This window comes from Eurosta solidaginis, chromosome 2, assembly GCF_040869045.1.
Source record: "Eurosta solidaginis isolate ZX-2024a chromosome 2, ASM4086904v1, whole genome shotgun sequence".
Lineage (NCBI taxonomy): Eukaryota > Metazoa > Arthropoda > Insecta > Diptera > Tephritidae > Eurosta > Eurosta solidaginis.
In genome coordinates, this window is record NC_090320.1 from 128168362 (window position 1) to 128195762 (window position 27401).

The window sequence follows — 27401 nt, forward strand, 5'->3', positions numbered from 1 at the left end:
CCGGTTGTTGTTGTAGCAGTTAGGTGGGGCGAAGCACTGCTCAACAATATCACCCGGTCTCGGGTGCCGTTTCGAAAAGCACCTTTCTCAGAAAATATTTGAATAACCCCGTATATTAGAAAAGCCCTATCACAGAATTCGGTTGAAGAATGCCCTAACTCAGATTTGGCTTCAAAAATGACCGATCTGAGCTCAAATACAACACATTTTGACAATAGCTGGAGTGTTTATGAAACAAATTCTAAGATAGGGCGTTCTTCAAACGAATTCTGAGAAAGGAAGTTTTTGGAACGGCAGCCGAGATTTTGTGATATTCCACTCAGCAGCCGATATGAATATATGGTAAGTCTCATTTTTACCGACCTTTCCTTTCCTTTTTAAAAATGTGCTTAACAAAACTTTTTTCTTTTAATGCACTCTTAAAATGAATCCATAAGCAATGTAACGTTAACAACTTTTTCATACTTGTTTTTTGATTTGTATTGAGAGTGGCGATTTTAATATTAGAACGGGCAATTTAGACAATTAAAATAACAAAAATTACTAAAAAGCAAATTTTAGTGAGGACCTCTAGTTTACCATAAAAATATTAAAATTAAAAGTCCCCATCTATCCTATTCGAGCTAAAAAAAAATTACTCGAGGTCAAAGGTCATTGCCTTAATAGCACCGCAGAAAAATTCCTCCAATTCTTTTCTCCTAGAGAGAACAATAATTGGGGAATAGGAATTTCGAATCTTCGAAGTCAGCTGATTTGCCAATTGAAATTTTGTTGCGCATTTCTATTTTTGTTAACAAATTAAAAGTTTAGTTATTGTTGCGAATTTGTTTAAAATTGAGAAAAAAAAATATAAGCAAAGCAACAGGGAGCAACAAACGAATGATGCAACCATCTTTCACACGTTGTTATTGTAGCAGTGCTTCGCCCCATCCAATAGGTGCGACCGATCGGAAATTATCATCAATATCCTCTAACGGGAGTCCAAGGAAACTTGCTGTTTCGACAGGGGGGACCATAATGAAAGGGGTGTTAGAGGCATTGGTTCCACATTACAATTAAAGAGATGGTTGGTGCCATGTGGGGACACATTGCAAGCGGGGCATACATTTTGTATGTCGGGGTTGATTCTGGATAGGTAAGAGTTTAACCTGTTACAGTATCCAGAACGAAGTTGAGCTAGAGTGACTCGCTTTTCTCTGGGGAGTATGCGTTCCTCTTCCGCGAGGTTTGGATACTTTTCTTTGAGTACTGGATTCACCGGGCAATTCCTAGCATAAAGGTCCGACGCTTGTTTATGGAGTTCACCAAGGACCTGCTTGTGTTTTTTCGCTTCATACGGCTGGGTTCTCAGGAGCCGTATTTCCTCAAAATGCTTACGGAGATAACTCCTTAGGCCCCTAGGCGGTGCTGGTTGACCAATCAGATGTCTGTTGGGATGCTCAGGTTTCTGGGTATTCAACAGGAACTGTTTGGTCAGCATCTCATTTCTCTCCCTGATGGGGAGTATTCGCGCCTCATTATGCAGATGGTGTTCTGGGGACATAAGAAGACAGCGCGTGGCAATTCTGATAGCAGTATTTTGGCAGGCCTGTAGCTTCTTCCAGTGGGTAATTTTTAGGCTTGGCGACCATATGGGTGACGCATAGCACTTAATCGGCTGGCTAATTGCTTTGTGTGTAGTCATGAGCGTTTCTTTATCCTTTCCCCAGGTACTGCCAGCGAGGGATTTGAGGATTTTGGTACGGCTCTGAATTCTCGAAACAATTGCGGCTGCGTGCTCACCAAAATGTAGATCCTGATGAAAGTCACACCCAAAATTTTAAGGTGTAAGACAGTCGGTAGGGTAATGTCATATGGTCGACATTTGGCGCGGCCATGTTTTAAATAAGATCACCGATGATTTGGTTGGTTACAATATCAGGTTTCGCAAGGCGACAAAACTGGAGAGATTGGGGAGATAGCTGTTTATTTTATTACAAAGCTCATCGGTGTAGGAAACAATAGCATAGGTGTAGAAGCAATAGTGACTCCTTCTGGTGGTAAAGGTAGCTATTGATATGTAGAAGTAAAACAGAAATTTGATGAATATGAGTTTTTTTTAAGTTATTGCAAAAAAGCGTTGAGGATTTTTAATATCTTACGAGGTACCTTCGTACATGTTTCTAAGAATGAAGAATGAGACCTATTCAAACTTCGCTATACTTTAACATACGATACTTTACCCCATTTTAACACAACTATCATTTATTGATTTTATTAAATTTTATAAAATGTTTCTTCCTCCACAGTTCCATTTGCGTATTGGATGGTAAATATGGCTTTCGCATTTTCTCCATCAATAACTGACAAGGTGGAAAAAATCTATGCGTGTAAGTCGCAACATATCTTGGTCGAGCGTTTCTTCAATAGCTCTCTAGTGGTGATGGTGACAGCAGAGAAACCCAACTGTTTACAAATGTTACAATATATCAATTGCGTCTACGGCTCAAATACCCACAGTATATGAATGAATCGAACGCACCTGTCTGCCTAACGGATAGTATACATATTCATCAAATCGAAAATATTGCATCAAACGAACTGGGTCTGAATACTGAAACAGTACACATATTCAAAATCGATGAGCAGGCTGTGATGATGGTATAGGGTGAGTTGTTGAATAACATACGAAAACCACTTTAACCCATCTATATATTTGCATTACAGCTAAAGCTTTACAAACAGCAAAAATTGCTGGCGCCAAGCAATTGGAAAAGGCAGTGAAGCATTCATCACACTGTACGGATGGTGTAAAGTTACAAACTGCTGTTGTAACAGCTGCCACCGACACAACGGCCATATCTACTTCGCCGAGTAACGGCTCGTCCGACTATCTATAGCTGGAGACATTGGTGCTTTATCGGCAACCGTATCGGTAACCTTTTAACAGCTGATTCGACCAACCTTATGAGAATCAATGCAATCGATTATTGGTGCCGCTAAGGTCGTAACCGTATCGTAGCCAACCAATTGGGTTTTGGTTTACCGTCGTAACGATAAACAGCTGATTACGTTAGGGATACGGATACAGCGATACGACATACGGCACCAATGACTCCGGCTTATCGAAGACAGTATAATCATATATTTTGCCAACACAGGTTAGCGATGTGCTTGCACAGGAAAAGATTTCAATTGGAAAACAAAAAACAATTAAGAGAGTTTATTTATTATTAAAGTATTTACTTTTCTTTATATCAACAGTATTAATTTAAGTTGCAATATCACGTACATATATAATAAGGGATGTGATACGATTGCTGTCGGAATTAGATTTGAATCCAATCAATACTCCTGCTAAGGGTTGTAGAATTATTGCTTGAATAATTAGATTTAGAACAATAATAAGTCTGATTTAATTACAAGTCGTACATTTTTAAATTCATCAATTACGACGGCAATCGGATTCTACGACACCTTTGAATATTCTTGATCTGAAAAAAGAGTAAACCTAATCTGAATTTCTACTAAGCTTTCAGTTGTAGATTATTCAAATAATCAAAAGATTTCAATTGGAAAACAAAAACCAATTAAAAGAGTTTATGTTATTATTAAAGTACTTACTTTTCTTTATATGAACTGTATTAATTTAAGTTACAATTTCATGTGCATATATAATAAAGTATGTCGTGGTACGATTGCTGTTGGAATTAGTTTTGAAACCAATCAATACTCCTGCTATGGGTTGCAGAATTATTGCTTGAATGATTAGATTTAGAACAATAATAAGTCTGACTCAATTACTAGTCGTACATTTTTAAGTTCATCAATTACGACAGCAATCGGATCCACGACACCTTTGAATATTCTTGATCTGAATTTCTACTAAGCTTTAAGTTGTAGATTATTCAAATAATTGGAGTTTTGTCTAAAGCTTAATATTATTTTTTTGCTCGCTTAGAAGAGATTGGAAAACAAAAACCAATTAAGCGAGTTTATTTATTATTAAAGTTCTTCTGTTTTATATGAACTGGATTAATATAAGTTCAAATTTCATGTACATATATAATAATATTGAAAATAATAAATATTGAAAATTCAATTTTTTTGGTTCATATTTTATTCATATGGCTGCTCCAGGTAAAGTAAATCTGCAGGTAAAATTCACGTTATATGGCGGTTATATAAATGGTAAATCCGTAGTAAAATTGATTGTCAAATGGCTCGAAAATGTAGAGTGAAATGACGGAAAAATGACCGCCAATTGACGAGCATTGTGACGTGTGTGAGCAGCACAGTGCTATGCTCACATCCTATAAGTGGGAGCGGAATGGACGATCACATTAATAGGAACGAAACGGAAAATTTTGTCACAAAAGTTCATCACGCCCATGCAAACGTGACTATGAATATAACCGCTGCAGAAAGTCACAATGACCGTAAAATGACTAGTAAAATGACGTGGAGCGTTTTTGCAGGGAGGTTAGTTTTGGCACACTCCTATACTCCCAAAGGAGTATTCCTTACATTATTTATGGAGTACTCGCGTTTTTTGAAGGGAACCCTGCAGAAATTGTTGGATTACGTGTTCCATTTTCTTCATGTTGGAGTACTCTAACAATACTCCTTTGCAATGCGTTTGCGGACCACCATCAGCCGATCATTGCCCTTCAAAAAACGCGAGTACTCTATAAATAATGTAAGGAATACGCCTTTGGGAGTATAGGACTGCTCCAAATGTATTCTGTATTCATACAAAAAATGTGCTCCAATTAACATTGCGATGTCCTAGGAGAGGAGTAGGTGATCCCACTCTCGCTTTGTTTGTGAGTATTCCATAGAGTACATACGTGAGGGTATTTTCCAAAGTACTTTCAGTGTTGTACTACATGGAGCACCCACAGAGGATCATATGCCAAAGTACTAAAGAGGAATTGTGTCGGAAAGAATTATGGGAGTGAATATAATTTAAAATGAAAGTAAATAAAGAGGGCCATACAACTTGTATATTTCTTACTACGAATATTCTTATGTTATTTAGCATTTGCGTGAATAAAGAAACTAATATTTCTCTATATTATAGTATGTATACATAAAACCAATGCGCAGTTGCATTTTATCAGAGTTGTCATAGTAAAATTTTATTATCAGTTATTTGTATGCAATATTTTACTTTTGGCAACTCTGTTCGATCGTCATCGTGTCGTGATGACGGTCGTTAAAAAACGAGCACCCTGCAAAAATTGTTGGAAATTTTTTTTACATTCTTGAATAATCATTTATGTTTCATATGTATTTCGAAACGCTTTTTGTGCATATCTGATATCATTGTAAAATTGGGCTTTAATTGTTTTAGAGTAATATTTGAATGTTTTTCATAATCATTTTCTGATCATATTCGTGAACATATTTCAGGCATTTTGGTTGAGTTTTTTGAATAATTTTTGAATGCGATTATCATGCATTTATTTTTCATATCTCATACAAAATAAGATACTACATGCTAATCTTATTTCATTAGGGGAAGAAAGCATGCCGAAGTGAGCTATTTGAACCAAAGGTAATTCGCAAACAAACTAGACCAATATACATCTGCGACTACAACATCCAGCATCAGATATGATCGTCAACATCTTAAAATACGATATGGTACGGGATGTTGAAGCCATATCCAGGTACAGATGTCAAGAGAGTTTCACTTACCTGGGGTTCAAATAGTTCACAACCTTTTGTATTGTGTAATGGTTGGATTTATATTTTCTGGGAAGCCGAAGGTGGAGAAATGGTTCGGGAAATCTTTGGTCACAAGCAGCATTTACATTATTTCTTGTCTTGAAGAATATGTATAATTATATAAATAATACAATTTTTATATATTTTTTCTGAGCTTCATTATTGAAAAAATATGTGTATGTGAAAAAATAAGATTTTCATTGAAAAGTAAAATTTTAACAAGTATAAAATTCATTATTCAGTCAACAAATATATTCATAAAAATTCAAAAATCTGAATTAAAAATGATTATAAATTTTTGATCACCTAAAGTAAATACATTTGATTCAAATAAAATTCCAAAATGTGATTGAAAAACTATTTTCAGTTTTTGATCATCAAAGGTAAGCATATTTGATTATTCCTTTTGCTGTTTTTTATGAAATATAAAAATTTAATCATCAAAGGACTTCAAAAATGATTCCAAAAAGTGATCGAGAAATGAGTTTCAGTTTTTGATCATCAAAAGTATTCATATTTGATTATTTCTTTTGTTCAATTGTATGACAAATCATTATTTAGTCGGAAAGAGTAATCAAATTGTATTGATATGTAGGTAAATTCAAAATTTAATCATCGAAATGCTGAGTGGGATGCTACATTTTTCTCCCGACGATACGTTAATTTTCGAACAGAAAATGCTTTTAAATTTGGACGTTTTTGATCATCTTGGGGCATGATATTTGAATATTTTTTGATCAAAATTTTCAAAAAATGCAAGCTGGGGAGTGTATATATGAAATATACTTATACCAGTTAATTTCGTTTTCACGATGCTTTTATATGGGAAAATAGTCTTTGTAAAGATTTCTTGGAAAGGAAATACAGCCTAGGTGCAAATACAAGTTCGCTTATTGGTGATTCCGGATATCCGCTGCAGCCATGGCTTATAACACCGTTTCGCGCTCCGACAACAACTGGCCAAACCAATTTTAATTTTGCGCATATAAGAGCTCGAAACTGCGTAGAGAGACTAAACGGCGTTCTAAAAAAAGTGTTTGCGTGTTTGTCCCATGAGCGCGGAGTGTTGGTGAAGCCTGAGTTTGCAGGCGCAATCATAAACGCGTGTCTAACTTTGCACAATTTTCGACTGCAACATAGGCAAAGTATGCCAGACACAGCAAATGCGAATGGAAATCCATCAGAAGTAGATTTTCTTGAGGAAGACTGTCCAAACGACAGCTTACTACAACAAGGTCGGACGGTTCGGGAGAGGATAGTTAGGTATTATTTCAATTAATCTTATACACTATTATATCTATATATATAAAAGAAAGTGGTGTTAGTTACACTATTTATAACTCAAGAACGGATTAACCGATTTGGCTGAAAATTGGTGGAGAGGTAGCTTAGAACCAGGAGACGGACTTGGACTTGGTGTCAGCGAAACTGACGTCACAACAGTAATTACGTCACGTGAGCTGCTGCCCAAATTTAAACAGTTATTGGATAAGTGTCCTAAGTTTCCTTCCATTAGCACATGTTTTCATGCTACTCATCAAGAGTGTTTGCTTAATAACTGGAGTGCCTATTGGCTATTCCACGGCATTGACTTTAATTGATACCACCAGTAAGATAATGCAAAGGTGATGCGGTTGTATTAAAACCTACGTGCATGACTTCCGTACCGGTTAGTATAGATTTTTACAATATATATTTTTTCTTTTAGCTAATTCTGGATCAAACACCGTTAATTGATAAGTAAATTATAACAAACGCCGTTAATTGATAAGTAAATTATAAACGGCATTTAAAACAAATATACATTTTATTTATATTTCAATTCACTTATAAAGATTGGTTTTACAGAATGTTGTTAAACTTATGGGAGGACGTGTGCACTTCATTATGTGCGGTGGATAGCAAAATGTCGTTTAAGACTGGTGATATTGGTGAAATGCATCCAGATGATGTACTTAAAATCATTGGTGAGTGTGCGTATTCAATATTTTACATTCTGTTAATTATTCCGCTAAAAATTGTGTCACAGATTTATATGAATTAAATAATGGGGTCGACTAAGTCTATAATTATCTTCAGATAGCCAACGTTAATGCAAGGGGACTTGCAGTTGTTGTTGTAGCAGTGATTTCCAGTAGTATTTGGCAGTTCTGCCATATATATGATTTCTTCCTTGCATATCGCGTCTGCCACATCAAAGCCTATCAAAGTTCAAGCCTCACCTACGCTTAATGTACACTATACAAGATATGTACATACATACCAAATAAAGAATGTGGGTATCTACATTGCAGATAATACTCAGGTATTGAACACGACGTATTTGCATCTGTACTTTTCAAGATATGCTGTTTTCAATCAAGTCAGAATATAGAGCTTTTGATATGATATTTTTATTTAATATTCGATAAAAAGGTAAAACTTTGATTCCTTATACGTGAACTGTAGATACTGCTAACACTTAACGAAAATTTGTTACAAATCTAATCAGAAAGCGTATTAACAACTTTATATGGCGTTTTTTTTTTTTTTTCTTTAAAGAAAGTATGGTTGGAAAAGTGTATTGAATGCTTCGTGCACTATGGTTAACACAGTATTTCACACCTTTGCATATAAGACTACTTCTGGCTAAAGCGTACTTAATACCTACGCTACTATAGGGTTGTGAGATTTACTCAAATTGTGATTTGTCAACTTTTATCTACCTCGGTATCTTTCTCCATATCCAAATAACATTAATTTACTTTCACTCCCTTCCAGACCGTAAAAAGGATTTGGTTAAACTGCAGGCGGGCGAATACGTTTCTCTGAGGAAATTTAGTCCGAATTGAAAACGTGTCCTCTTGTGGAGAATATCTGCTTTTACGGCGGTCTAAACAATTTACAGTGGCGTTGCTAGTTCCAAATCAGAAACATCTGGAAGAACTAGCGGAACGAAATGGTTTCCAGGGTAAATCGTTTGAGTAATTATGCGCGCCAACAGCTATGGAGAAGGCAGTTATTAAGGAAATTGACGAACATGCTAAAAAGTGTAAGTGCAAAAAATAAAATAACAACTTCCAAAAGAATTATGTTTATCGAATTTCCGTGTTAAAGACCGGATTGTTATTTATGGGAGAAAAATATTAACAGATTAGCGGTTTCATAAATTTAGATTTGTCAATCCTTTTCCATCCATCAATTCTAGATAAACAAGATTCAACTTTAATCTTCCTAAAATATCCGCTTATTTTTGACAATTTTCTTTGTGAAAGGTGTTTAGTATTTTTTTCTATATAAACTTATTTCTCTTGTTTGGGAGAATATTCTTAATACCCTTCAGAAAAAAAAAGTCTAAAAAAATAAGCGAATATTTTAGGAAGATTAAAGTTGAATCTTGTTTAGCTAGAATTGATGGAAGGTGGTACAAAAATGCATATTCAGAAAGTTTTTAAGAATTCTAAGAAAACAATTTTAAAACTTGTGATGACTTTTAAAAAGTTTCTCGAATTTTGAATAAAGAGTTTCAAATCAATTACGATGCTTTTTGACATAAAATTATGTAAAAAAAATTTAGAAATTGACCAAACAACGTAAAATATATAGAATTTACATATATTTGTGTTTTAATTTTGATCCTATATTTTTGACCACGGCTACGTATTTTTTGTCGGTCGCTTGAGATATGTTAGTATAATAGTAAGAGTAGTAATTCAGTCATTAAGTGATTGTGGTTTTAACGCCATGTCTATTGATTTGAGCGTTTCATGCATGTCTTTCAGCGTATTTAAAATTTCGTTAGTTAATTTTTGTTGCCCATTATTGAACTGTATTTGTCTTTCATCCTGGTCTTCCATAAACTTTTTTATTTCGGCGTAAGCACTTCCAAAAGTATTATGACCACGTGGGGTCGATTGAGAAGTGGCTGGGTCGAGTACGGTAGCGTTTGGGTTTGGAGTCGCCCTTGAAGTCACTTTTGGAGTTTCTTTTGTAAGATCCAAAAATTCTATACCTTCTTCTTTTAGTTCATTTTTCTGCAAATAAAAACATAAAATCATATATGTAATACTCCTATATTGCTAATAGAAAACGCTCGCAATGTGTTTTGAATTCGAAATCTAAACAAGACAGCCTATAAAATTATTGTGATTTTAACAGCATAAGTGTGACAAGAAAAAATTAAAATTTAGGTACATTCGATTATTGAATACAAAAAAAAAACGTTTAAACAGCAATATATCGGCACTCTGATGTTTGGGAATGTACCTAGCCTTTTGTAGCAATGTAGGCGTATTACATATATGCATAAAATGTTAGTATATATAAACAAACAGCAATAAAAATTTGTATTCACGACACAATCCAAAAAAAAAAAACCAATCTCCTTGCCGAACTTATTTTGAACATTTGGGTTGCGAAGTTTTTCCCGAGAATATTTATGTACATTTACCTCAGTAAATCCCGCTTCCTTTGTTCTGCCATCTCCGTCTATTGAATCTGATGGTAGAAACTCCAAAACTTCCACATCAACTCCCTCGAGTGGAATAGGTCCCTCGCTTGCGGGGAGATTGCCGGTTCTATTTCGGAATTTTTTATTTTTTGCCTCCTGATTTTTCACGGCACACTTCCAATCGGAACAACTCTATAAATAAAATAATACAATACAGATATATATTACGTTTAGTTCCATAGTATATACGCACCTTTTTCCACTGTTCGGCTGTCTTGAAAGCTCCCGCCACCGCATTTAGCTCAAGAGCAACGGCTTCCCATACACTGCGGCTCAGGTTAGCACTATTGGGACCGCTAAGTGTCCCCATTGCCACTTTTTTATTGGCCTTCATCAATTCCACCAGTTTCACCTTCTGGTTTTTTGCGATTTTTCCACTTCTTGTTTTTTTCTATAAAATAAAAAATAAATTAGAAAACAAAAAATCCAATTCAGTTTCAAACTAACGAACTTCACTCATTTTCTTTTTATATTTTGATACTATCACGACCTTCGGAGCTAGTGATATGAATATCGCAAGAAATATCGAAAACGCATACTCACCACTCGTACAGAAACACTACCTTGCGATAACCATGAATTAGGGTTGCATTTTGCGATATATTTCATATCGCAAGGATACAGAAACGGGCTACAGGACTTAAGTTGAAAATTTACCAAATTAGGAAATTAAAAGGCTTATATTTCATAAACTAAGAGTGTCCTAGAGTTGCGGATGATAATTTTGTGATTTTTAGGACCCCCGCCACCCCTCGAAAAAAAGAAAAGTTGGAAAATCGGGGCACCTTATTCTAAATATTCCCCGAATACATATTAGATTGGGCGCAGTCCTATACTCCCAAGGAGTATTCCTTAAGGGCGAATTAATGGTGACTTATAACCATAAAGCCATAACCAGATAAATCAGCTGATCGAACCTACCTTATGGAAAGGAATGTAATCGATTAATGGTGCCATACCATAATGCTAACGCCATAACCATTCAATTGGTATTTGGTTTCTCGCCATATCCATAACCTAAATATATTTGAGTTGGTGAATTTAATAACTTTTTTTTATTTTTCTTCATTGTTTTGGATACGTTATGACTAAGAGACTTATTTTTTGTGGAATATGTTTGTAATTTTTTGCGTTTTCTTCATTTTTATGAAATTTTCACGATTGTTAGGTTAAGGCACCATTAACCCATCACATTGAGATGGTTATGGATATGGGTATGGTTACGACTATGGCGTTAGGGTTAAGGAAGTTTAATTTGGCTTTTACATTATTTATAGAGTATTCGCGTTTTTGAAGGGAAGCTATAGGGCCGTTCCGTTGGTTTATCGAGCTCTGGCTCTGGCTCAAATCTCATTGGAACGATCTGGATCAACTTTATGAGAGGCGTCAGTTAATAGCGATCTTAAACTGCTCATACAGTGATCTTCAAACTGCTCAAACAGTGATTTTCTTACTGTGATCTCCAAACTACTTTCACTGCCTCCGTCTGTTTAATCAATTTTACTTTAAGTTACAATGTCTTGCAATTTTGTTAACTGCCAATTGAAAGGTGATACCGAGCGTTTCGTGTCGTGCTGGCTTTGTGATGAGATTGCTCATATGAAGTGCGCTAGTTTGACAGCAAGGGTGTGTGATGCGATCAACGATAACAAGGGTGTGCATTGGTCGTGCCTGAAATGCAGATCCACGGAAGTAGATCTTTTTAAGCTTTTCAAACATACCCGAAACGCATTCTCCGAAATCGGTAAGGAACTTCTGCATTAGGGGATAAATTCAAGTATTATGAAAACTTGTTTAAAACTTTCAAATGTATTACCGACTCAGCTGCTAATGCTAACAGCGACAGTCGTGACAGCAAACGAAAACGAACTGATGTCTCGGCTGGCGTACTGGCCCTAGACCCCGTTCAAAACATCCAGAACCCAATCGTTCCTACACCAAGCACGATAGAATTAATAAACTTAGCATCTCCAAGTCCTCTTACAATAGAGCCTTCAACATCAAAGGCACCTCCAACAAAACTAGCAGCTAGAAAAAATATTGAACCTGCAAACCGTTCTCAGGCGACTGAGTCTGGAACTAGGAAGTTGGTTGTAGTCCCTCCTAAAAAATCGATATTCGTGTCAAGATTCGAGAGGGATACTACTGAGGAGGATCTGAAATCGTATATCTTCTCAAAAAGGAAAACCCATGACGTAACAATTCGGAAATTTAATTTTAGTTATGAAAGAAACGTATCTTCCTTTAGATTAGATGTACCTATTGACCATTTTGACACTATCTTGAGTAATGATTTTTGGCCCTCTGGGGCACTTGTGCGGGAATTTGAATATAGGCGGAATAAGAGTGTTCCAAACTTAGCAAAGATCCCTGTTTATAACACTGAGTCAAAGAACTGAACGAAAAATCTGCTTTAGATATACTTTACCAAAATGTTAGAGGCTTAAACACCAAGTTAACAGCACTGTTGTTAAAATCATTTAACTCAAGCTACGATATAATTGCTTTAACCGAAACCTGGCTAAAACCTCATGTTTTTAACTCAGAGATCCTCTGTAATGACTACCAGATATATCGAAATGACCGCCTGCACAGGGTTGGAGGTGGAGTTCTGCTTGCTGTACACTCTTCAATACCATCTGAAGAGATTTGCTTAACCGCCACCGATACAAGTGAGTTCTTGTGCATACGCACACAACTAGCAAATTTCCACATTTATTTGGCCATCTGTTATATCCCGCCATCTTCTGAACTGTCCGTTTATATGCATCACATTTCCTTGCTAAGAACTGTTAATTCGATGCTAAAGCCTACCGATTCCATTATTGTCTTGGGTGACTTCAATATCCCACACATATCATGGTGCATCTCTGACTTTAAAATCGTACCAGTTTCGTCAAAGTCTTCCAACAATGAATTTCTAGACGGAATGTCTGAGCTGTGCCTTCAACAAATCAACATCCAATCGAATATATTCGGAAGAGTTTTAGATTTAGCCTTTGTGGATGATGAATCTAAATATTCCATTAGTCGATGCGAACCCATTATTGAACCTGAAGATGCTTACCACCCTTCCCTCAAAATAGTTTACGAAGTTGTAAATTATGCTTGTAACAGCGGAAATAAACGATACAACTCCAGTTATCGCTTCGACTTTGCGAAGGCCAATTTTAAAAAATTAAATCGTGATCTATCTCGAATAGTGTGGCCAATATTTAATGCTGATGTGGAGCAAAGCGTTTCTCACTTTTACAATACCATTTACTGTCTTTTTGAAAAATACGTACCTAAGCGGATTTGTGTACATTCCGATACAAGCCAAGTATGGTTCACTAAAGAGCTGAAAATTTTAAAGAATAAAAAGTCTCGATCTTTCAAGTTGTTCAAAAAGACGGGTTTACATAACCATTATTTACAGTACTCGATTCTACGCTGCAAGTATTTTCAATTGAACAAAAAGTGTTACAAAGCTTATCTTTGTAAAATGAAAAGAAATATAACTTGCAACCCGAAGGCATTTTACTGATTCGTAAACTCTAAACGCAGGGTGAAAGGGTTTCCATCATCCATGAAATTCCAAGATAATATTTCCAGCGATGATCAAGAGATCGCCGACTTCTTTGCGGAATTTTTCAAATCAAATTACTCTATTGAGACCAACGTTTCACCTAATGAATACCCATACCATATTGATTCATGTTATTTAATCAGAGCTCCATTTATATCTTCAGAAGATGTATTATCTTATTTAAAAACTTTAAAAGTATCATATTCATACGGCCCCGACAGGATCCCGACACACTTTCTTAAAAAGTGTGCTGCAAACATCTATCAGCCGCTAACAGATTTATTTAATTTATCTTTAATTTATGGCGTTTCCCCAACAATATGGAAGGAATCTTTTCTTATTACGCTTCATAAAAATGGAAGCAGGTCTTCAATAGAAAACTACCGGGGCATAGCAAAGTTATCCGCTACCCCAAAGTTATTTGAGGCTATTGTTACCCACCACCTAACATTCTCTATTTCCCCCATAATTGCAAGCTCGCAGCATGGGTTCTGTAAGGGCAAATCACCTATCACCAATTTACTAGAATTTACCACCCACGTTTCTAATGGATTTAGAAAAGGCCTTCACACTGATGTAATTTACACCGATTTCAGTAAAGCTTTCGACAAGGTATCACACCCATTACTTATTCATAAGCTCAGTCAACTCGGTTTTCAACCCCGTCTTATATGTTGGATTTCTTCGTATCTTGGTTATCGTACGCAAAAAGTAATCTTTAAAAATACACTTTCTGGGGTCATCAATGTTTCTTCTGGTGTTCCTCAGGGCAGCCATCTTGGTCCGATTCTGTTCTTGTTGTTCATAAACGATATATCTGGTACAATTAAATACTCAAAAATCTTGATGTACGCAGACGATGTAAAACTTTTCAAATCATGTGCCTCGGTTGAGGAACATTCCTTGCTTCAAATGGATTTAAATCACTTGGCTACCTGGTGCAATGTAAATTATATGCCGCTCAATCTCAAAAAATGTAAATTCATGTGTTTTTCTCGGAGAGTTTCGCCACCAGCTTCATATACAATTAACAACTATAGTCTAGAAACTGTAAATAATTTTATTGACTTGGGAGTCATGATGGATTCCAAACTTAGTTTCAATCTTCATATTAATGCTACAGTGAATAAAGGCAAAGGTGTTTTTGCATTTGTTAAACGGTGGTCAAAAGAATTTAACGACCCTTACATAACTAAAGCACTTTTTACAACATTAGTTAGGCCAATATTAGAATACGGCTCGATAATTTGGAATCCGCGTTATCAAGTCCATGCAGACAGTCTCGAATCAATACAAAAACAATTTTTACTATTTGCCTTAAGAAATTTCCAATGGGACTCTTTAACTAATCTTCCACCTTATACTAATCGATTAAAGCTTATCAATCTTCCAACTCTTGCTAGTCGAAGGGAAATGCTTGGTGTAATATTTATGACAAAACTTTTAAATGGATCAATTTCGAGCCCATTCCTTCTGAATGAAGTGAACTTTTGCGTTCCCTCTCGGACATCGAGACAATTCAAACCTCTTCTGCTGAAACAATGTAGAACGAATTTCGAACAAAGTGAACCTTTTCGGCGTTTATGCCAAGATTATAACTCTCACTCAAACACATTTGATATCTCGGACTCCCTTTTTTCTATAAAAAAGATTGTTCTCACCTCTCTAAATTAATGTATAATACGTTTGCTTCTGTTCTCTTTAAGTATTACGCTTGGCTGATGAAATTTCTTCTGTAGCTGAGCAGTCTCAGATCGTGATGCTTGACAAACCGCTGCCCATCAAAGACTCGGCAAAATAAAAAAATAAAATAATATAAAACATCTGTTTTGTAGAAAATAAGAAGAAACGTACAAAAAATTTTAATATACTGATAGAATTATTTACATTTAAATAGTTTCGCACGTAAGAAAACTATTTATTTTCCTTACATCATCTTCAAGTTGTTTACTCTTTCAGTGTTTTTGCTTTTAAATATGGCGAGATCTTTTATGTATACACAAATGTACACGTATTTAGTTCAGTGCTACAATGGCTCAACAATATGGTTGGCTCATCTCACCAATTGATTTTATTTTTTTCATTTCACTGGAGTAGGGATTGTCAGAAGGAGATGGCAAACTTAAAAAGAAACCAACGAATTTTCAACATTTTCTCACTACTTACAAATGCTGCTAATACTATGTTCAAACAGAAAAATAAATTGAGGCTATTTCGATTTAAATTGAGTGGTGTTCATACAACTCTATTTAGCTTACACAATAGTAGTTTGATAGCTGGTTGGCTCATCTCTACAGTAACAACATATCTCTGTTGAGACTGTCAAAATATGCGTGTTGGTATTAGGTGAATGGAATGGAATGAAAACATAAAACTTTGAAATTTTTGTGTGTTGTAAGAAAATGTGTTCAATGTTTTGGTTTCATTTTGATTTTGCCATCTTCTTTTGACAGTCTCTACTCCAGTGAAATGAAAGACATAAAATCAGCTGATGAAATGAGCCAACCATATAGTTCAGCCATGCGTAAGTGACGTTTAAATGTACTCAATAAACACACTTTACAATGTTGCATTTGCAGGTTGAAACAATTTATTACGCAATTTTTTTTAAATTGGCAATTTATTATTACAATTTATTATATGACAAATTGCGTAATAAATTGCCCAAACAGTATAAATTGCCAATTTGGTGTGTGTTTGAACCTAGTATAAGTTTTATGTTTTCATTCCATTCCATTCGCCTAACACCAACACGCTAATTTTGGCAATGTGAACAAAGGTATGTTATTGCTGTAGAGATGAGCCAACCATATAGTTGAGCCATGAGTGCTACCAACTCAAAAGTGGTTAGCTGTCAAAAAATCTACTACAGAAAACGAAACGAACAGAACTGCTATACGGATCAGAAATTGAACCAGATAAATATCAGGATCACAACGTTGTTGCATTTGCATGTTAAATTTCTATCCGTATCTCGCTCAAGTTTCAATGGAACGTAACTTATCGCTATTAGCGATTATTCAATCGCGGCGATACAATCACCAATAGTGAAATATCGTTCCATCACTAGTATCGGCACAACGCGATGCAGTTCTAGTTTTTGAACTATTTGGAAATTCAAGTGATAATGTTTAAAAATACGTTTCAATCGGGTTTTCTTTCAATTTTATATAGCATAGGAAGCAAGCCTTTGCAAATTTGGGATAAAAAGGTTCGAAATGGACACATTAAGCGTATTACCGATAACGACATACAGAGCTTAGTATTGGAAATTGTAGGCACAAACGTAAGCACAACATTTGTGACTTGTCCAGCTGATCCAAAAAAAACTTTGGGGATCAAGCTACCGTATTTGGTTATGATAATTAAAAATTTAAAAAAATATTTTACTTTTGAGGTACAAGTAAGTAAAAGTGTTGGGTCGGCTATACATTAAGGGACCAAATGGTTTTATTCGTAAACGAAAGGGGATGACCTTTGAAATTTTGCACATAGGTTCTCAACGAGAATCAGTAAGTAATTTTGGTAAAAGTCTAGTTGAGGGGTTGACTGCTAATACGTGTCAAAAAATATCGAGAGAGGTGTCAAAAGAGGCGTATTGGTAATAGTCTAGTTGAGGGGTCGACTGCTAATACGCTACCAAAAATATCGAGAGGGGTGTCAAACGACGCGCCTTGAAATCAGTATTAATAATTCGAAGGCGGAGAATAAAAATATTAAATCAATCAAAAGATATTAACGAAAAACTGAAAAAAGACCCGCGGGTACCTCCGAAACCGGGGTGGGATCCATAGTATTTTTGCCCAGAACACCTTTCTGAGTTGCGGCCTTCGGCCGCGCTTATAAAAATAACCCTGGGCTACGCCATGCCAAGTCCGGGTGTGGTATAACCGTGGCTACAGCCACGGTGATGCACAATTTTTTTGGGCGCTTCCCAAGGCAGGCGGTTCTATGTACCGGAGCGACTCGGATTTTTCACGACCAAGGACTGTCATTTCAGTGACCCCATTTAATTTGTTGCGTCCCTCCCACAAATTGTTGTTGTTGTTGTAGCAATGCTCGCCCCACCGAATAGCTGCGACCGATCACAAATTGTCATCAATTTCCTCTAACGGGAGTCCAAGGAAACTTGCCGTTTCAACAGGGGTGGACCATAAGGAAAGGGGTATTAGAGACGTTGGTTCCACATTACAATGGAAGAGATGGTTGGTGTCATGTGGGGACACATTGCAAGCGGGGCATACATTTTGTATGTCAGGGTTGATTCTGGATAGGTAAGAGTTTAACCTGTTACAGTATCCAGAACGAAGTTGAGCAAGAGTGACACGCGTTTCCCTGGGGAGTATGCGTTCCTCTTCCGCAAGTTTTGGATAATTTTCGTTAAGCACTGGATTCACGGGCAATTTCCGGCATAAAGGTCCGACGCCTGTTTATGGAGTTCACCAAGGACCTGCTTGTGTTTTTTCACTTCATACGGCTGGGTTCTCAGGTGCCGTATTTCCTCAAAATGCTTACGGAGATGACACCTTAAGCCCCTAGGCGGTGCTGGTTCATCAATCAGATGTCTGTTGGGATGCCCAGGTTTCTGGGTATTCAACAGGAACTGTTTGGTCAGCATCTCATTTTGCTCCCTGATGGGGAGTATTCTCGCCTCATTATACCGATGGTGCTCTGGGGACACAAGAAGACAGCCCGTGGCTATTCTCCCACAATTGTCATCCTCCCAGCAGCTCCTTGCAGCAGGACTGCTCCATATTCTCTTACTCCGGGAAGGCATCGAATCCATTCCCGGTCCGTCTCCTGACCCTGGTCCTGAGAAATGGTTTTGCTGCATCTGCCGGAAAAGAATCTTTTTAGGACGGTCATACTCTGTTCAGTGTGTCTCGTGTAAGGGATGGTTGCATCGGACAGGTTCTGGGCTTGATCCCAAAACCCGACGTCCACGTAACTTTTATAAATCGTTTGTGGCTCCTTGCTGTTCACGCCCAAGGGCGTCCCGTAGTCTACGCCTAAGCGCCCCCCCATTACCTTCCAGCAGCCCCGCTGCTCAGCAAGCCACAAAAAGTACCCGCTGCTGCTGTTGTTGTTGTTGTAGCAATGCTCGCCCCACCTAATAGCCGCGACCGATCACAAATTGTCATCAATATCCTCTAAGGGGAGTCCAAGGAAACTTGCCGTTTCAACAGGGGTGGACCATAAGGAAAGGGGTGTTAGAGGCGTTGGTTCCACATTACAATTAAAGAGATGGTTGGTGTCATGTGGGGACACATTGCAAGCAGGGCATACATTTTGTATGTCGGGGTTGATTCTGGATAGGTAAGAGTTTAACCTGTTACAGTATCCAGAACGAAGTTGAGCAAGAGTGACACGCGTTTCCCTGGGGAGTATGCGTTCCTCTTCTGCGAGTTCTGGATATTTTTCTTCAAGTACTGGATTCACCGGGCAATTCCCGACATAAAGGTCCGACGCCTGTCTATGGAGTTCACCAAGGACCTGCTTGTGTTTTTCCGCTTCATACGGCTGGGTTCTCAGGTGCCGAATTTCCTCAAAATGCTTACGGAGATGACTCCTTAGGCCCCTAGGCGGTGCTGGTTCGTCAATCAGATGTCTGTTGGGATGCCCAGGTTTCTGGGTATTCAACAGAAACTGTTTGGTCAGCATCTCATTTCTCTCCCTGATGGGGAGTATTCTCGCCTCATTATGCAGATGGTGTTCTGGGGACATAAGAAGACAGCCCGTGGCGATTCTGAAAGCAGTATTTTGGCAGGCCTGAGGTTTCTTCCAGTGGGTGGTTTTTAGGATTGGCGACCATATGGGTGACGCGTAGCACGCAATCGGCTGGCTAATTGCTTTGTATGTGGTCAAGAGCGTTTCTTTATCTTTTCCCCAGGTACTGCCAGCAAGGGATTTGAGGATCTTATTACGGCTCTGAATTCTCGGAACAATTGCGGTTGCGTGCGCACCAAAATGTAGATCCTGATCAAATCGTCACACCCAAGATTTTGGGGTGTAGGGCAGTCGGTAGCGTAGTGCCATCGACGTGGATGTTCAATATGGTCGACATTTGGAGCGTCCATGTTGTAAATAAGGTCGCGGAAGATTTAGTCGGTGACAATGCCAGGTTTCGCGAGGCGAAAAAACTGGAGAGATCAGGGAGATAGCCCTTTATTTTATTGCATAGCTCATCGATCTTTGGGCCTGGACCTGTGGCCATTATTGTGCAGTCATCGGCGTAGGAAACGATTGTGACTCCTTCCGGTGGTGAAGGTAGCTTAGATATGTAGAAATTAAACAAAAGCGGGGATAGGACACCACCCTGTGGCACCCCTTGTTTAATTCTCCTTTGTTTTGATGTTTCGTTTCTGAATTGCACCGATGCCTGCCGACCACCCAGATAATTTGCGGTCCACCTTTTAAGACATGGGGGAAGGGTAGACCCTTCCAGGTCTTGCAGTAACGAGCCATGGTTGACCGTATCAAAAGCTTTTGATAGATAGATAGATAGTTATTTGAGGATCGCACTGCGACCATTGGTCTATTGTGCCCTCATCTGCTTCACAACACCTCATCCAAGCCGACATCTCTGATGAACCCTAGCAGTTCACCTGGCTTGAGGGATTTGATGTGAGTATGCTCTGGCCATGGTGAGCCCATAAACTTAGCTCTACGTCTTGAGATTGCATCGCACTCCAGGAGGACATGGTCCGCCGTCTCCGCTGATCTGTCACAAAATCGGCATGTGTTGTTTGATATTATACCCAGCTTTTGCATGTGGCTGTTCAGTCTGCAGTGTCCTGTAAGAATTGCTGTTAGAGTTCTTAGGTTGTTTTTCGAGAGGCCTATAAATGCCCTGTATCGAGTTGTGCAATAACCCCCTAACAGTAGCTTAGATTGTCTTAGGCCTGGCATATTACGCCAGTGTTCTTCCCTCTTTTCCTTTTCTTCTGCCAATAGATGCCCCCTAATTTCCTGCGGGCCCACTGGCAGGAACGGCTCAGGACCAATAGGTCGTACCGTTGCTGCCTCTCTGGCCAGGCTGTCCGCCTGCTCGTTTCCCTCGACTCCCCTGTGGCCTGGAACCCAGGCCAACAGTAATTCATTGTGTGCTCCTAGTTGGTTCAGCTTTTCCACACACTCAAGGACTAGCGCTGATTTTATTTCAAATGCTGAGATGGCCTTGAGGGCGGCCTGGCTGTCACTGAGTATGGCAATTTTCTCATTGGAGTATTTTCGCTGAAGGTTCAGGTCCGCGCACTGGCTTATGGCAAATACCTCTGCTTGAAAAATGCTCGGGTATGCTCCCAGGGGTATTGATATTTTGGCTCTGGGTCCAAAGACTCCAGATCCAATCCCCTCTGGGGTCTTCGAGCCATCGGTATACCATACTATACTGTTTAGCTGCTGAATGCTCTCAATTCTGCTTTCTTCCCACGTACCCTTGTCTCCCAGTTCTACTTTATATCTTTTCTCATATACTATGTGCCTGAGGATATCATCCCTCGGGAGTTGAGAGATTGGGATCTTCTCTCTCAATTCCTCTATGTTCCGGGACGATATGACTTTACCTTTGCCCGAGCCCTCCTTAACGATATTAAGGAGGGCTCGCTTGGCTGATTGCTCTATCGATATATGCAGCGGGGTCAGATCGAGGATAGCCTCCAGCGCTGTTGTGGGGCATGTGCGCATAGCTCCCGTGATGCACACACATGCCAGTCGCTGAAGTTTTGACAGTGCTTGCCTCGTCGTCGCCCGAGTTGTTCTCGATGCCCAGGCTATTGAGCCATATGTTATCATAGGTTTTACTATCATGGTATACATCCATCTTAGCACGTGTGGGCTACAGCCCCATGATTTGCCTGCTAGACGTTTGCATACCATGATGGACCTCGTGGCCCTAGTCTTCATGGAGTCGAAGTGTTGTCTCCATAAGAGCTTGGTGTCAAAAATGATCCCCAAGTATTTCACTGCGGTTCCATATTCTAGTTCCACGCCATCTATTGTTATTGCTCTCAGGGCTGGTAGGACCCTTCTTCTGGTGAAGGGGATGATGGTAGTCTTAGATGGGTTGATGTTAAGGCCCACATTGGCGCACCACTCCCTTGTAATGTTCAATGCTCTTTGTATTATGTCACAGAGCGTACTCTCGAATTTACCCCTCGCAATTATGACGATGTCGTCAGCATATCCTTGGCATCTTATGCCACTGTCTGATAGCCTTTGCAGGAGTTCATCCACTACTAGGCTCCACAAAAGGGGTGACAGGACACCTCCCTGGGGGCACCCTCTCGTGGTAATAACCTTAACTGCGCTGCTGCCTACTTGAGCTTCAGCGATTCTTGTACGGAGTAGACTGTCAATCCATCTCTGGATAGGCAACTGAACTCCTCTTCTCTGCAGTGCTATGTTTACGCTTTCGTGAGATGTGTTGTCAAAGGCACCCTCAATATCAAGGAAAGCGCAAAGCACTGTTTCCCCTGTTTCGAACGCCCTCTGTATTTCAGACGTTAACTGGTACAGAGCTGTGTCCGTGGACCTACCCGCTCTGTAGGCATGCTGGCTATAATGTAAGGGCCAGCTCTTGAGGGCGTTCGACCTGATTTCTTGGTCTATTATCTTTTCCATTGCCTTCAAGACAAAGGAGGTTAGACTTATTGGTCTGAAGGACTTTGCTTGTGAATAGTCCTTTTTACCTACTTTTGGTATAAATACCACTCTTGCTCTTCTCCACATCATGGGTATATATCCCAGTGCCAGGCTATCTCTCATGATTCTGGCGAGATGTGGGATGATCTGTGTCCCTTGCTGCATTAGCGCCGGGTAGATGCCATCCACCCCCGGAGATTTGTATTTCTCAAAAGATTCCACTGCCCATCTGACTCTGGCCTCACAAAAGAGGGAGTTGGCTAGTTGCCAGTCTGATGGGGTTGGTTTAACTCTGGGGAACACAGGTTCCGGTACTTGCGGGGAGGCCTCAGGAAAATGCGCTTGCAGCAAGGCCTTAGCTCGCTCTTCCACCGTTTCGGTATAGGTACCGTCTGGGAGCCTAATTGCTAGGTCTGTCTGTCTCTGCTCTTTGGCTAGGGCCTTGTGTAGCCTTGCCGCTGCAGGCGTGCTGGAAATTCCCTCACAGAAATTCCTAAAACTTTCCATTTTTGCTTTTCTTATCTCCTTATTGTACTTAGTTAGATTTTGGGTGTATTCCTCCCAGTTGCCGGTTCTCCTTGCCTCGTTAAAGAGTTTCCTGACTTTTCTCCTAAGCAGCGTCAGGTCATAAGACCACCAGGGGGTCGCCTTTTTACCCTTAATCAAGGAGACACGGCAACTGGAGTTATAGGCGTCTATCATTATTTGATTTGCCCTTTCCACCCTACTCTCCAACTGGGTACAATTGGTACTTCTGCCTTTACTCTTAAGGCTATCTATGTTAGCTTCTATAATACTTTTGTAGCTGTCCCAGTCTGTTTTCCTGGGATTTCTTCTGGGGTTGCTTTGCCCCGATACGGCGCCCAGCTCAAACCTTATGATTCTGTGGTCCGAGAGGGAGGGTTCTTCTGAGACCCTCCATCTCGAGATCATATTCTCAGTTAGGTTGTTGCCGAGCGTTATATCAAGGACTTCTGCCCTAGCTCTCGTAACAAACGTCGGTTTACTCCCGACGTTGTATATACTTAAATCATTGCTGGCTATATATTCTAGCAAACACTCACCCCTTTGGTTGGTATCACTGCTGCCCCATTCCGTATTGTGGGAGTTTGCATCGCTTCCTATAATAAGAGGAAGTTTCGCTCTTCTGCAGTGAGCCACCAGCTTCTGTACGTTATCTGGGGGGACCATGTTGTCGTCCCCCGGGAAGTAGGCTGCGGCTAGCACAATGCTGGAGTCCTCCCCGTTGACTTTCGCATTTATTTGTACCGCCACCAGATCTCGACTTAAAAACTCTGTAATGCAAAAATAGTTAATATCTGCTTTAAGCATTACACATGCTCTAGGTCTCTGCTGGGAGAGATCCCAAATTACTCTACTGTTACTTACATTAAGGCCCCTCACCTGTCCCTTGTATGCCCAAGGTTCCTGTATGAGGGCTATGCCCAGATCATCCAAGGCAAACCTCCTCGCCAGTACAGCCGAAGCTGCAATGGCGTGGTGGAGGTTGATCTGGGCTATCTGCATGCTTATGCCGGTCATTTTGGCCCGGCCGGCCTCATCGGGTCGTCGTAATCCGACAGCCCGCTTTCGCTATCATCCCGCTTGTCCAGTGCCAGCTCTTGGAGGTCCAAGCCCTCAATGAGCTCCTGTGTGGTGGGTATTTGTTGGTCCGCTTGTTCCGCGACCTCTTCGATATTACTCGCTGCGGTAGAAGAGTTTGTAGTCTCACGAGCCTTGATGGTGTCGGTGCTCGCGTCCGACATGTCTTCGTCCGACATCTTATCTATGTCGGCGTCCTCTACCGCCTTGTCTTCCTGCCGCTCACTATTCCCTGGTAGCTTCTGCCTCCAGGGTCTTACATGGATCAAGCCGTACCTGTAATGCAGCTTGAATCCATTCCTACGTGTGAGCTGGTAGGATTCTTCATCTATGCCTACGTCTAGACGTAGGCCCGTTTCTTCCGCGCTGCTGTTAATAACGCGCCACCTCTGCGTCTTAAGGCCCTCGTTCTGATTAGCGAGGAGCCGTAACGCAAATTCTCTGGGGCGGTCCGCACTTCTGGGGAGGAACATTGTCACGTTATGCGTGGGCGGTATGTCATCCCCGCGCCTTGTGCATAATTGTGCCCCCGTCCATCCCTCAAGTGTTGGCACTACTTCCTCGAGCCATCTTGCGGTTTTCTCGTCCTCGCAATCAACAAGGAGGAGCCCTGCTCGGAAGTACACCCCGCAAAATACTAGAGCATGCCCACACCCCCTGAACACTCCATCCATAATTAGCTCCTGGAGATTTGTCAGGTCCTCTTGACTTAGGGCATCCGCCGGGTAGTTCCTGGGCAGCACAGCCACTCGGGTACCCCTGAGGGCGTCCGAGTAGCTCTGCTGTCTTGGCGCTGCTTCAGCGGGTCCCCCAGTCGCCCTGGTCAAATCCTCCCGGCGCCTGGCTGTCGTGTTCTGCGGAGCATGGGCCCGTTGCCTCTTTGAACTGGGAGTCTCCTCCGGTGTGATCTGCCCGATCCTACGCTTCCCAGCGGGAGCGGGTGTATGCTGGCCAGCTGCCGCTGGCTGTTCTTTACCTCCGACTTTGTTTCTCCGTTCGGCGGTCGCTGTACTATGCTCGTGGGCTGGTTTATGCCTGTGCTTATCTGCCCTGGCTCTTGCGTCCCTGGGCGACAGGCCCTCCTCAAGGTATCGGAGATACCATTTTGTCCCAGACCCACTTAGTCCCAGGCGCCATTTATCTGTTAGCGATCCTGGTCTGCCCGGTGGTGGTAGTGCAGGTTGCCTGCCCCTGTTATGCCTTCTGTTAGGCCGCTTCCACTCTTCCCGGTTCCGCTCGAGGTCGCTCCTTTTCTGGGACCTATCGCAGCTGCCTTGTGAGCTGCTTCCAGAATCCTGCTTCGACGGTGAGCGCCCATGTTTACTTGGCTCCCTAGAGGGCCTGCCATGGTTATCTTTGCTACTTTCCCTCATTTGTGTGGAAGTACCGTCGGTGCTACACTTAGTTGTGGCATCTCTTTCCTCGGGGGGCCCGCGCTGCTCTATGGTGGTACTGGGCCCTCCATGGTTCGCGGGTTTGTTTTTAGACGCCTGCCCCTCCTGCTCCCCTTTTTTGATATGCCCGCGCTGCTCACCAGTGGCCGAGATGCCTCTGGGGATCGCGGGTTTCGTCGTCTTTTGCTTGCTATGCTCTTGTGGCCCGCTTTGATTACCTTGGGTTTCTGTAGTGCCCTTAGGGTTTACGGGTTTAAGAGCCGGTTCTCTGCGCACTCCAGCGCTGGTGGAGGGAGATTCCTCGTCCCTCATATGCTCTATAAAGAGCATTGCCTCCTCTCTCGAGAGGCTCTCCAGGAATTTCCTGGAGTACCTGCGTGGCCTGCTGCTGCTTTGCCCGCTGCTCTTCTTGGAGCCCGTCTTCTTTGTTGCGTTACTGTTGTTGTTTGTTTTTTTGTTGTTGTTTTTATTTGCTTTGTTTTCCATCTTTGTCGTACGACAACGTGCTTGACGCGGCAAGCGTTGTTGTCAAATTATTTACATGGGGAACTGGGTTGGTCCGCCGCGGCAGAGCCCCTTGACGCGGTAAGGCCATGATTACTCCCCAAGGTGGCCCGGTGTTGGAGAGGCGCCGTTATAATACAGCCGGTGTTGTGAACCTCCTGGCTGCAAACCAGTCCAATGGGCACGGTGACGCATGACACCCTGGATTAGGAGGTGACAGTTCCTGGTTACCGATAGCATTCGACCACATTTGTCAGGTGAGCGCGGTTGCGCCGCTCCCATCTGACCAATTAGTATCAAATGCGATCGGCATAAGCCCCTGCACCGCTACAAGGTGACTGTCTTCGCAGAGGAAGCTTTTGATAGGTCTAACGCTACGAGCACTGTTCTATGGTGGGGATATTGATTCAAACCGCAATTTACTGGGTGCTAATGACATTTAGCGCGGAGGTAGTGCTATGGAGTTTTCTGAAGCCATGCTGATGAGGGGCTAGCTGCCCGCTGCTGCTCGCGCCCCACGGTGCCAACAACTCAAACAGCTGCTACCACTCATAACTACAATCTCCGTAGTAGAGTCGGAAGCAACGCTGAGCAACAGCCCCTGCCCCCGTATTCTCCCCCCTCTTTTCCGGCAGCAATCGTGTAGGTCAGGGAAACAGAGTCTTAGTCCCTACCTCCGTTTGCACCGTTTGCCAGCACAGAATATATATGTTTGCGATCCGCCCAATGCAGCTCCTGCCTTGGGTGGTGCCACTTTCCCAGATGTTCCGGTCTCCGCGACGACAACCCCCCGACGGGTTTCATCGCGCCATGTTGCCAGGTCGCAAACCCAAATCATCCGTGTATCCCAATGCTTGCCCAAGGACGCCCAGTCCCAGGGCCACAACAGCAGTTGCGTCCTGGCCTTCCTCAACCCAGGCGTAGTCACCCGTCACTTACCCCCAGAGTGGCGACGTCTCCCCCCATGCACTTCAGAATTCTGCAGTTAAACTGTAATGGACTAACTGGGAAGATTACGGAGATAGTCGATTTCATGAAGCGGCACAACATCCGCATTGCTGCGTTTCAAGAAACTAAACTCACAGCACGATCTGCATTGCAGACCTGCTCTGGGTATAATGTCCACAGAAAAGATCGCGAGAGCGGAAATGGAGGCGCCCTCGCGTTTATAATACACCACTCTGTGCAATATTATATATTTGATCCTGGCATCGACCGCAGGGACAATGTCTTAGAACGTCAAGGCCTATCTGTCCGGTTAGGCGATGCAAACCTAGAAATCATCAACATCTACATTCCCCCATGCCACCTGTTACCTTAGTGGATACCGCCCTAATATCAGAGCCTTACTCACTGGCAACAATCGCATTATCCTAGGCGATTTCAATGCCCATCATGATCTATGACATTCAAACTTGTGGGCGGACAGTAGGGGTGAGATGTTGGCGGATCAAATAGAAGAAACGACGTTCTGCACAATAAACGGAGA

The 27401-nt window shown here is 41.1% G+C and overlaps 1 protein-coding gene and 1 long non-coding RNA gene across 2 annotated transcripts in view; one reads left to right on the forward strand and one right to left on the reverse strand.

The window, feature by feature from the left end:
• Positions 1-16783: 16783 nt before the first annotated feature.
• Bug22 (cilia- and flagella-associated protein 20) overlaps positions 16784-27401 on the forward strand; it is a 30359-nt gene continuing 19741 nt past the window's right edge. The window contains exon 1 of the mRNA XM_067766210.1: positions 16784-17172. Within this exon, the coding sequence (XP_067622311.1) occupies positions 16897-17172 (276 nt within the window). The 5' untranslated portion in view covers positions 16784-16896. The remainder of the gene's footprint in view (positions 17173-27401) is intronic.
• Positions 20266-26249, reverse strand: LOC137240225 (uncharacterized). The gene is made up of 3 exons (XR_010949641.1): positions 23802-26249; positions 23477-23707; positions 20266-20563 (listed from the first exon to the last, which is right to left on the reverse strand). It is a non-coding gene; the product is annotated as an uncharacterized lncRNA (long non-coding RNA).